Source organism: Aotus nancymaae, unplaced genomic scaffold (assembly GCF_030222135.1).
Source record: "Aotus nancymaae isolate 86718 unplaced genomic scaffold, 86718_ANA_hifiasm-v0.15.2.pri h1tg000001l, whole genome shotgun sequence".
Classification (NCBI taxonomy): domain Eukaryota; kingdom Metazoa; phylum Chordata; class Mammalia; order Primates; family Aotidae; genus Aotus; species Aotus nancymaae.
Genome location: NW_026988412.1, coordinates 372706 through 385757, shown reverse-complemented (window position 1 = coordinate 385757; position 13052 = coordinate 372706). Strand labels below are relative to the sequence as shown.

The window sequence follows — 13052 nt, the reverse complement described above, 5'->3', positions numbered from 1 at the left end:
GATCAATACCCACAAAATAGCATGTGAAATGACATAGCATGAAGAAAACAGTGGAAAAACTGTAGGCATAACACCGAAAAAGAAGGGCTATGATGTATACATGGCTGGAATACACATAAAATGGCAAACAAAACGTAAGATAATTAGGAAATCAATACAGCTGAATTTCATTTTAAATTCAGCAAAATCAGCTTTGCAGCCTGAAAGAAAGTCCTCTCCACATGAAGAATCAGCCTTATTTGTTTACCTTCAATATTTTCTACCTCTAACGTGAAGTCACAATCTGACTTTAACAGGAATATTTATTATGGGACCTCAGTTAAACTGCAAGCACTGCTACATTTATTATAAAAAAAAAAAAAAACACTCTGATGGCTTATGAAGCTTCCTTAGTAATTACCTAAACAAATTGACACAATCAATAAATAAATTTACTTATGTCCATTATAAAAAGTGAAAAAAACAGTAACTCATGAAAAGTAGGCTTACATAGCGTTCTTCGAATAAAAGAACAAAGTTGAACGTTCCAACTAAATAAAATTTGATACACTAATTTTGGAATTACACATAAATTATTTTTTGTGCATAACTAATTTTTTTTCTTTTTTTTCTTCTTCTTCTTTTTTTTTTTTTTTTAGAAAGTGTCTTCCTGTGTCACCCAGCCTGGAGTGCAGTGGTGCAATCTTGGCTTACTGAAAACTCCATCTCCCAGATTAAAGCTATTCTCCTGCCTCACCCTCCCCAGTAACTGAAAGTACATGTGTGCACCAGCACGCCTCACTAATTTTTGTATTTTTAGTAGCGATAGAGTTTCACAATTTTGACCAGGCTGATCTCAAAATCCTGACCTTCCTTAGTTGATATGTCCACCTCGGCCTCACAATATGCTGGGATTACAGGTGTAAGCCACTGTGTCTGGCCCATGACTACATTTCATTAAAATCATTTTTATAATCACAGAGCAGCTCACAAACTTAGTACTTTGTAAACTACAAAACAAAAAAATTTATATAATAAACAAGAAAGTGATGGGTCTAACAGAAGTATCAGGCAAATAAAAACAGAAAATTTGTATGGGAAGATTCTGAACCATAAGACATAATATATTACAGTAATAAATTCAATACAATGTACAAGGTATAAATTTGCAGCTTTGAGTAGTGGCAATATCATAGTCAAAGAGGTTTACCCGAGGCACGATTAATGGAATTGAAAACTTCTCTCGATATCCTACTAGGAGGATGTGAAATACAGCCAGCACAGGCAATTCTTGGCAGTCTTTATGGGAAATGAATTATTTTTTTAAAAAAGAAAAGAAAAACAAAGTAAAGATTTGCATTCAGCATTTTTGAGGATTTTTGTTTTCTAAAAAATTAGACATCTGGCTAGGCTTGGTGGCTCATGCCTATAAATCCCAGCACTTTGGGAGGCCAAGGTGGGTGGATTTACCTGAGGTCAGGAGTTCAAGACTAGCCTGATCTATATGGTGAAACTTCATGTGTACAAAAAATACAGAAATTAGCTAGGCGTGGTGGCATACACCTGTAGTCTCAGCTACTGGAGAGACTGAGAGATGATAATTGCTTGAATCCAGGGGGAGGTTGTAGCCAGCTGACATCACATCACTGCACTCCAGCCTGGGCAACAGAGCTAGACTCTGTCTCTAAACAAAAGAAATAGATAATTAGACACCTTATTAAAATTATTTGTCTTCTTCAAATATGGATATTTTATTCTGAAAAGTTACAAACATCCTCAAACACAAATAATTCATAATTTGTTTATACCTACTGTTTATATTCAGACAAATAGATGTGTATGTTTAACTCTATGTAAATCAAAACTAAAAGTCTGGGTATTTGCAAGCATACAGGCCACATGTTCAAAGAAAAATATACAATAAATTTTTGAAAGTGTTTATTCAGGACTCAGATTTGTAAATTTTATTTATAACTGTATATAATTTTCAGTATTACAAAAATGATTCTGTAGTAAATACATTTTAATTGTACATTTTAAAATAACTAAGACTGTAGAAATGAATTGATTGTAATGCAAAAAATTAATTCTAGAGGTGATGAATACCTCACTTAACCTAATGTGATTATTATATGCTGTATTACCTTTATCAGAATATGTATATATAATGGAAATATGTACCCACTAAAATTCACAGAAATAAATTTAAATGCAAAAACAGAAAAAAGAGAGAAAAAACTTTTACTTATGGGAAAAATATTCCTTAACTTATTTGAAGTTTTAAGCCATTGGCAAAAAGGTTAGAGATGTTAGTCCAATACTCTATTTTAAATACAAAGTTATTTAACCAATAACTTTGGTTAAAAACTCTATTTAACCAAATAGAGTATTCTTACCATCTTATACATACACACTTGAGTAAGGGGGACTAGGTTAAAGTAAGTGGAATAACAAGACTTAATTTAATGCACAATATTTGACATGTGAAACGTTGAAGAAATTAAGTACATACATAATCTGAAATTTTAAAAATGTGCTACATTTTGTTTCATGAAAGTACAATTAGTAAAATAATATACTACCAATTTATTTTAATTTTTTTTTGAAATGGAGTCTCACTCTGTCACCCAGTCTGGAGTGCAGTGGCACAATCTCAGTTCACTGCAATCTCCACCTCCTGGGTTACAGCGATTCTTCCTCCTCAGCCTCCCGAGTAGCTGGGACTACAGGTATGCACCAGCATGCCTGGCTAATTTTTGTGTTTTCAGTAGAGATGGAGTTACACCATATTGGCCAGGCTGGTTTCAAACTACAGACCTAGTGTTTCCCCCACATCAACCTTCCAAAGCACTGCAATTACCAATGTGAGCCACTGTACCTAGCCAATTTAATTTTAACTAAAACTAAAAATATTTGTCGCTTAATGCAATGCACAAGAATACTACTCTGAACACTTACCTCATACATCACTCAATATTGTAAGTTAACCACAAAGAACCTTTTTACTTAGATTTTTGAAATGCATCTTACATTTTAATATCCTTACTCTTTCATAAAAGACATCATAAATGCTCACCTAATAAAAACAATTTCTCGTATCTTTCATATAGCAACAATTGGTCACATGCTTTCAGGTATAAATATAATAGGAATAAAGAAACAGGATGGGCCTGGCACAGTGACTAATACCTGTAATCCCAGCACGTTGGAAGGCTGAGCTGGGTGGACCACCTGAGGTCACGAATTTGAGAACAGCCTGGCCAACATGTCAACACTCCATCCCTACTAAAAATATAAAACATAGCTGTGCGTGCCGTTATGTGCCTGTACGCCCAGCTACTTGGGAAGCTGAGGCAGTAGAATCACTTAAACCTGGGAGTTGGAGGTTGCAGTGAGTCGAGGTCACACTGCTGCACCACAGCCTGGGTGACAGAGTCACAAAAAACTAAAAAATAATAATTGTTTTAGCATGAAGTAATTTTAGCATTTATTACAACATTACTAGTATGAATTAAAGAGTTGGTTACAACACTATTTACTTAAAAAAAAATCTGTAATCTTGCCAAAACAAAGTATGCTCGTAACTATAAATCTCCAAAAAATTTTCTACTCTTTTAAAGTTGCATACAAATAATTTTTCTACCAACTTTAGTTTTAGATTATTTTGTAGACACAGAACGCGGCTTTAGTGTAGTCTGAAGCGTCAGTGCCTTATACATTTCTAATTCTCTGATATTTTAATAGACTTAATTTTGCATTAAATATTCTTTCCTATTTATTTTGTCTGCAAAAAAATATTTTTTAGTATGAACACTCTGGAGTTTCTTTGGCTATTAATGTATTTCTTTCCCAAATGTATTACATTTGCAGAATTCTCTGATGCTGAACAAAGTTTGAGCAATTGCTTCATGGTTTGCCTCTAATACAAAATAAGCACAACAAAGTCTGTTACAAGTAAAGTTACTACAACTTTCTTTATATTTGTAAGGTTTGCCTTTGAAATAAATGCTCTCCAGCACTTTAAAGGTTTATATTTTCTGAAGAATCTTTTGAGAGAATTGCATTTTTAGTGCTTTTATGAAGTATAAGCTCTTTCATGTACAGTAAGATTGTGAGCATGTATTTACCACTTTTTTACTTTCATTAAATTTGTACATTTGTTCTCAAGTGTAAATGCTTTCCTGTGCAATAAGGTGTGAGCATTATTTAAAAGTTTTGTGACTGTTTATACTTGTAGAAGTTTTCTCTGGTATGCATTACCTTACCTACAATCAATTGTGACAATCATTTAAAGGCTTTCTCACATTATTCACATTTCTATGATTTCTCAGCAGCACAGTTTCTTTTATGTTTGGAAATGTTTGAAGTGTTGTCACAAGCATTGTCACATGTTTGGGTTTCTAGAGTTTCTCTCCAGTATGAATCATATAATGTCTGTTAAGAATTGAGGACTAGTTAAAGGCTTTGCCACATTCTTCACACTTTTGGCATTTCTCTTCATTATGAATTATCTTAGGTCTAGTAAGATTTCAGGACTGGCTAAAGGCTATGCCATATTCTTCACATTTGTAGAGTTTCTATCCAGTACAAATTTTCTTATGTGTAGTAAGTTTTTGAGATTCATTAAAAGCTTATCCACATTCCTCACATTTCTAGGGTTTCTCTTGAGTATGAATTATCTTATGTTTTGTAAGAGTTTAGGAGTGTTTAAAAGCTTTGCCACGTTCCTCACATTTGTAGAGTTTCTATCCAGTATGAATTATCTTATGTTTAGCAAGGTGTGAGAGTTGGTTAAAGATTTTTCCACATTCTTCACATTTGTAGGATTTCTCTCCAGTATGAATTCTCTTATGTCTAGTGAGGATTGAGGAGTGGTTAAAAGGTTTGCCACCTTCCTCACATTTGCAGGGTTTCTCTCCAGTATGCATTTTCTTATGCGTAATAAGGGTTGAGAAGCACCTAAAAGATTTGCCACATTCTTCACATTTGTAGGATTTCTCTCCAGTATGAATATTCTTATGTTTACTAAAGGCTGAGGAGCACCTAAAAGATTTGCCACATTCTTCACATTTGTAGCGTTTCTCTCCAGAAGAAATTATCTTATGTCTAGTAAAATGTGAGTACTGGCTAAAAGCTTTGCCACACTCCTCACATTTGTAGGGTTTCTCTCCAGTATGAATTCTCTTATGTCTAGCAAGGCTTGAAGAGTGGTTAAAAGCTTTGCCACATTCCTTACATTTGTAGGGTTTATCTCCAGTATGAATGATCATATGTCTAGAAAGGTTTGAGAAGTTGTTAAAAGCTTTGCCACACTCCTCACATTTGTAGGGTTTCTCTCCAGTATGAATGATCTTATGTCTAGTAAGGGTTGAGGATTGGTTAAAAGCTTTGCCACACTCCTCACATTTGTAGGGTTTCTCTTCAGTATGAATGATCTTATGTCTAATAAGGGTTGTGGATTGGTTAAAAGCTTTGCCACATTCCTCACACTTGTAGGGTTTCTCTCCAGTATGAATTCTCTTATGTGTAGTAAGGTGTAAGAACTGGTTAAAGATTTGTCCACATTCTTCATATTTGTAGGGCTCCTTTCCAGTATAAATTTTTTTATATGTAGAAAGGTTTGAGGTCTCATTATGGGCTTTGTCACATTCTTTAAATTTGTAGGGTTGTTCTCTGGTATAAATTCTTTTATGCTCAGCTAAGTGTGAAAGTGTGCAAATTGACATATTACATTCCTTACATTGCAAAGGTTCCTTTTCACTTTGTCTTATCTTACGTCTGTTTGAATTTGAGTATTTATGAAAGACTTTCACAAATTTGTTGCATTGAAATATTTTGCTCTGGGTAGTTGTCAAAACCTGGTTAAGTCCATTGCAGCATTCTTTGTGCACCTTACACTCATCCGCGCTTTGACAACATTTTCTTAACTGGAAATTTTCATGTCCACATTTTTTATATCTTCTCAGCATCACTTTTTGGAAATGATTTTTTATGCCCTGCTTTGGCCAAAGATCTTGGGCAAAATAAGAAGATGCAACTGAGAGAAAAAAAATAAATAAATAAACAAATTACTCCGCTTACTTGACTCAGATTAATACACGTCTTACCTATAAAATTATACAAACTACAACACAAGATGGCATAGCAAAATTTTACAGGTTCAAATTTTTACAAGACATATAAAGGTAATAAAAACATGCAGACCAAGTTACATTTGTAAAAAATTAAATTGTGTGCAATGCCCCAGAGCTTAATGCAAAGAGCCACATAGGACAGAAGTCTCTTATATTTTCCCAACACAGATATTCCTGCTTCCCAATATCACATAGTGACTTGAAATAAATTGCCAACTGCTGGTTTCTTTGTTAAAAGACAAGTAAAATGCTGCCTTATACGTTTTTATTTCTGAATGATACAGTATTTTACAGACACTGGTTCCTCTCTCTCATTACATCAAGTGCTGAAATTATGGTATTCCTTCAAATGACAATTTGAGTCTGCTGAGACCGAAGGTAAGTTCTGTAGCAACAGAATGACTGTGGCACCACAGACATAAAACAATTGTAAAAAGTGATTATTGGTTATTAAGAAACATAAATGTCTGAGTGTAGTGCTTCACAGCTGTAATCCTAAGACTTTGGGAAGCTGAGGTGGGTGGATCACCTATGGCCAGATGTTTGAGTCCAGTCTGGGAGGCCCAGTAAAACCCAGTCTCCACTAAAAATACAAAATTAGTTGAGCATGCAGATACATGCTTGTAATGGCAGCTATGTGGGAGGCTGAGACAGGAGAATCACTTGAACTTGGGAAGCGCAGGCTGCAGCGAACAAAGACCACGCCGCTGCACTCCAGTCTGGTGATAAAGAAAACCTCTGTCTCCAAAAACAACCTTCTAAAACAAATGAATTCTGAAAACATATATAGGCACTGCATATTCCTTATTTCCAACATATAAATGATGCTAAAAGCAGTTTCTTAAAGTAAGGCAATTCGAGAAAACAACACATAATCAAATATATATACATTAATTTTGTGAAAGATTTGCACATACACAAAAACAGAATCTTGTGGCATTACATAATGATGCAGAAAACATTTCAAATTATTCCCTAATATTTTAAAAATCAAAACACAAAAATCAGAAATATCTGTTAATGAATATACAATGTAACAACATAATTACCAACATCAATGACAAATGTCAGGGCAGATATAAGAAATTTTTTTTTTTTATTCAACTGAAATTTATTTTGTAAAAAAATAAAAATATGCTGGTTGTTTTTATATAGGTTTTATGTAACTCCTAAGATACCATTTATAAAAAAATCTGTACAGATACAAAAAAGGAAATCAGAAATAAGTAAAATCATATCAATAGACACAAAACAAGACAGAGAGTAAAGAAGAAACAAAGATGTAAAAATCCAATAAAATAGTTAAAAGCATAACATTGCCTTTCTCTTTCAGAAAATTAAATACATATATAAAATTAACTTACAAATTAAGAGACATACTTTCAATACATAAATTTACTAAAAGTTTAAAAACCAAGATCCCTTTTTTTCCCACAAAAGTCAACTGAGATCAATTGTTTAAAAAAAAAAAAACAGAAAGGGGAAGATGGAAGTAGACATTTAATGCCAATATTAATCACATGAGGGCAGAGGAAATCAAAATAATATTATGCAAAGGAAATGCAATATTATACATCTTAAGTCAAACATTGTCACATTTTAAAAATGTACTTCAAGCCAAAATTCCAAGGAGACAAAAAAGGACATTAAAACTTACAAATTTAGGTCAGGTGCAGTAGCTCATGCCTGTAATCCCAGCAGGTAAGGAGGCGCAGGAGGGCGAATCACTTGAGGTCAGGAGTTCAAGACTCAACTCACCAACATGGTGAAACCCCAGTCTCTACTAAAAACACAAAAACTGACCAGGCATTGTGGTAAGTGCCTGTAATACTAGCTATGCTGTAATCCTAGGTAATATTGTAATGATGTCCATCCTTGTCAGTGCAATCTACAGATTTCTTTTTTTTTTTTGAGATGCAGTCTCACTCTGTCACCCAGGCTAGAGTGCAATTGTGGGCTCTCAGGTCACCACATCCTCCACCTCCTGGCTTCACACAATTCTCCTACCTCAGCCTCCCAAGTCACTGGGTTACATGTGTGCACCATCATGCCTGGCTAATTTTTGTATTTTTATGTAGAGATGGGGTTTCACCATGTTTGCCAGGCTTGTCTTGAACCCCTGACTTCATTATCTGCCCAACTCAGCCTCCCAAACTGCTGGGATTACACTTGTGAGCCACCACACCCTGTTGCAATGAACAGATTTAATACAAAGTTTTTCAAATTTCTCACTGCATTTTGTAAGAAATACAAACAGCAATCCGGAGTGTATAGAATCTCTACAGACAAAAATATTAAAAAGAAAAAAAAAAAAAACAATGTTGGGTGCATTATAGTTCCTGATTTCAAAACACATTAGAAAGTTAGAGAATTAAAACAATTTGATATGAGCATAAAGGTGAAAAAGTAGATGAATAAAATAGAATGGACCAGGAGCGGTGCCTCACACCTGTAATCCCAGTACTTTGGGAGGCTAAGGAGGCTGGATCATGAGGTCAGCAGTTCAAGACCAGCCTGACCAACATAGTGAATCCTTTTCCCTACTAAAAATACACAAATTAGCTGGGCATGGTGGCAGGTGCTTGTTATCCCAGCTACTCAGGATGTTGAGGCAGGAGAATGGCTTGAACCCAGGAGATGGAGACTGTGGTGAGCTGAGAGCTATCCATTGCACTCCTGCCTGGGTGACAGAGTGAGACTGCATCTCAAAAAAAAAAAAAATAAATAAATAATAATAATAATAAATGCAATAGGATGCAGCACATATATGAAAACTCTCACATATATGATAATATAAAGAAGAGTAATTTGCATACCCATAATTATCTTACCATTGTTACTAAAAGCCAATAGGTAAAAGCAATGAAAATTTCTGTTACCAAATAGTTCAGTAGATATAATTTAAATATAAAAATACAAAAATATTTACTCAGTTTGCAAAACAGCAGAAAGTATTCTAACTAGAAAGGGAAATCTTGATATTATGTAAAATAAAATGAGCCATCCACAAACAGAGATGTTATGAGATATATAAAGCAGTTACTCATAGAAAGAGAAAACTGAATGGTGTTTGAAAAGTGCCAAAAAATGGGAAAAATTGGTAGTTGTTTAGTGTGTATGGCAAAATTTCCAGAAATCTTTGATAAAACAATGTAAATATACTTAACGTGCCTGAAATGGACACTGTTTTTGAGTCTGGGTCTAACTTTATCACCCAAGCTGGAGTCCATGACATAATTATGGCTCACAGCAGCCTCATACTTTCAGGTTCAAATAATCCTCCCTCCTTATTCTCCCAAGTAGACAGGACTGCATTACTATGTCTGGCTAACTTTTAAAATATTTTATAGAGATGAGGTCTCCATATGTCTCTCAGGCTGTTCTCAAGCTTTTGGACTCACGCAGTCTTCCTGCTGTGGCCTCCCAAAATCAGGGGATTAGATGTAAACCACCACCATCACTGGCCATGAAAGGCACACTTAAACAGATTGAAGATGTAAATTTTAAAGAATTATAAATCTTTGCAAAAACTACCTTCAAGTCACAAAACTGTTTTTCTCACACAAAGAAAATATATATTTATTATTAAATACAAGGTGAAAATCAGACTATTTCCGTGACTACTCATTTAGACAAGATAAAGCAATCATTAAAAATCAGCTAAGAAAACATAAATACAAGATTAGCCATACACACATATATAATCAGATTATAATAGACATATGGTTGATTTTGCTCTTAATTAAACCTCACACCTACTTACGGGTATAAACAGAATTGCAAATTGCCTAAAATTGTAAAATGAAAAACACAATAAAGTTATGTTAAAAAACCTACACTGAGAAAACACGCTAATCTGGAACTGCAAAACAATAAATGTTTACTCATAAAATCTGGAATGTAACATTGATGAAGCATTACAAAGAATCTGTGTGAGTAACTACAATAGTTTACTGTAACTGTGAGCTCATTGAAGATGACTATTTTGAATCATTGGCATCCACTGTAATACAGTAAAGTTTCATATAAAATGCCACGTAATCATAAACAGAAGATTCTAATGACAAACTTTTGATAAATAAGCATTTAAGTGAGATAATTTTTAAGTTTTAAACATATGCTGTTCTTACACAAAATAAAACTTCTGTAATCTAACTTCAGAAGCAAAGAATACCCTTACATTGCTAAATAAAGAAAATATATATAGATTTTGCGAATATTGTCAGAGCCTCTGATATATAAAACAAATATTTGGTAATGATTTATGTTCTATTTTAAATATAGGCTGACAAAAATGAGTCAAAATCTTATAATCTTTTCTTAGCTGCCTATGTTTACTTTTTGCCTGCCTAATGATTATCTAATTCACTTCAGGCATAAATGTAAATTCTAGTATATTGTCATGAATCCTAAATCTAAAATTATAGACAAAATCAAAATAGAAAATAGAAAGTAAAAATGTCCAGGGAGAGTGACATCACCAAGATGGAAAAATAAAAGGTGCCGTATTTGCCTATTTTCTGACAGCAAGAAAATTCATCAGCCATCCCTAACAAAAATGACTTTATGAGAGAAACAGGAATCATGGCTCAAACTGTAATGACAGCTACATGGTACATTGAGTCACAGAACTGATTCAGGCTAGGATTTCAAGACCAGCCTGGGTTATGTAGAAAGACCCCATCTCCAAAATAAGTGCCCTTAAAAGAGCTTTAAGATCCAGGGAGGAAGTTGTACAACTCTGCTAATACCCAAGATGGAGGAACATTCTTTTCAGAAGACAGGCTTTGATTCAGGTGGCAAATTCTGGGACCCCTGTTCTTGGCTATAGACCAGAAAATGGCCCAGTGAACTTGGTCCCACTGAGAATTCTGAACTTATCCTGTAATAATCCCAAACTCCTCCCAGCCACAGTCTGGGAAAGATCCTCCCCTTCCAGAGGCCTGGAGGAAGACATCCATTTATAGCCATGCTGTCAGGCCTGAAGACATTGGCCCTTACTGTGCTCCAGGAAGCAGTTGACTCAGTTTCAGTTCCCTGAGCCACAGTGCATGGCAAGTTCTGCTTATGTAGAAACCCACAGTGACCTTGGGCAATCCTCTCTGGTACTCAGTGAAAGCCAAACTCATCTACATCTTAATATAAAGCCTACCATATGAAGACCCAAGTGCAGAAAACTGATGTACAGTCTGCCAAACAGAGCCAAGTCCTGAAGAATACTCAGTCTGTTCAAAAATAAAATGGGAATTACAAATATCCAATCCCCTTGTAACAAACCAACTAAAGATGGACCCTAATGCAGACCCAGCAACCTTTGTAACCAAGCTAAAACCACCCTCCACTACGAAGCCATAGGGCATCCCATCACCCTGGGGGCTCAAGAAAATGTCTTTACCTTCTGAAACCAGTTTATAGAAAGTTGAAGAGGGGTTGGCCCCTTCAAATTCATAGACACCAGTGCAAAAGTATATTGTGCCTATTCTCAGTGCTTCTATATGAACACAGCATTGGAAGTGTGTGCAATAAAAATTAGTCAAAAAATATTTTAGGTTATTGAAATTAAAGACAAATAATTAAAAAGTTGCATTTTGTAGATCATTTGATCTTGTATAAAAAATAAACATTACATTAATACCTAATTAAAGTAATAATTACACTCAATCAATTAGTAAAATAGAAAATTAACATACAAGTATAAGTTATGGTTCCATACACTTTAAACAAACAATCTGATAAAATAGAGAAAGGAAGCAATCTTACTTACAATAGCACTAAAATAATATATTTCAAAGAACAAATATAACCAAGGAGTTTAAATATCTTTCAAATAAAAGATACAACAATTACAAAAACTGAAATGACAAAAATCAATATACAAACATTTCATGTCTGTTGGTTGAAAGACTATTGTTAACGTGCTATATTATCTATAGTGATTTTTAGATTTAATAAGCTATCTATCAAAATTTCAATATTTTCTCCAGTAATAGAAAATGTATTTCTAAACTTCACTTAGAACCACAATAAATGTTGAATAGCCAAAGCAATCTTGGAAAAACAAACAACAAAGCAGAACATCATAATTTATAACTTCAAACGATACTTCAAGGCTACAAAAGAAAAAGGCAGACAAATTAGCAATACAAAAATAATCGTGTCCGGGCTGGGTAGCTCACGCCTGTAATCCCAGTAATTTGGGAGGCTGAGGCAGGGGGTGAACCACATGAGGTTGGGAGTTTGCGACCAACCTGACCAACATGAAGAAACCCCGTCTCTACTGAAAATACAAAAATTAGCCTGGCATGGTGGCGGGCACCTGTAATCCCAGCTAACTGGGAGGCTGAGGCAGCAGAATCACTTGAACCCAGAAGGCGGAGGTTGTGGTGAGCTGAGATCGTACCATTTCACTCCAGCCTGGGCTACAAGAGCAAAACTCCATCTTAAAAGGTAATAATAACAATAATAGAAGGGAAACCACTACTCACGCATTTTAGACATGATACAAAGACAGTTCAACATAAAAAGTTTCTCCAAATTATGCAGATAACTGATTTTCAAAAACAATGAAGGAGCGATCGGATTTTGCGGTCTTTTAGAGGCCATGAAGAGGACTTTGGTTGTCACTATAAATGTAAAGGAAGATCACTGAAGGAAAAGTAAAGTCTTTAGAGATTTTAAATGATAAGACAGAAGGTGTTTCCATGAGTCATCTGTTGTACTCACATTCACTTTCACCTACCTGAGGGTTCGGCTACCATTTCATGTCTCTTCACATTCCAAGGCTCTTTTCCTTGCTCCAGACAGGTGATCAGGTCTGGCTTAGAGGCAGCAATACCTGTTTTATTAAAAATTACATGAATCTTGCTCATATTCTCCAATTATGAACTTAGTAGTGTGCTCAGTAAAAAGAATGTAGTAAAATATTTTAGTAAAATAATT

General features: G+C 34.7%; 1 protein-coding gene and 1 pseudogene across 4 annotated transcripts in view; one reads left to right on the top strand and one right to left on the bottom strand.

Annotated features, from left to right (window-relative positions):
- Positions 1 to 13052, bottom strand: part of LOC135268148 (zinc finger protein 492-like) — a 47233-nt gene that overhangs the window by 14726 nt on the left and 19455 nt on the right. For all 4 annotated transcript variants that reach the window (XM_064373434.1, XM_064373442.1, XM_064373458.1 and 1 more), the window contains exons 3-4: positions 12853 to 12948; positions 1450 to 6016 (exon numbers count right to left, since the gene is read on the bottom strand). In XM_064373434.1, the coding sequence (XP_064229504.1) occupies positions 4725 to 6016; positions 12853 to 12948 (1388 nt within the window). In that variant the 3' untranslated portion in view covers positions 1450 to 4724. The remainder of the gene's footprint in view (positions 1 to 1449; positions 6017 to 12852; positions 12949 to 13052) is intronic.
- On the top strand, positions 1150 to 1312 carry LOC135276252 (U4 spliceosomal RNA; annotated as a pseudogene).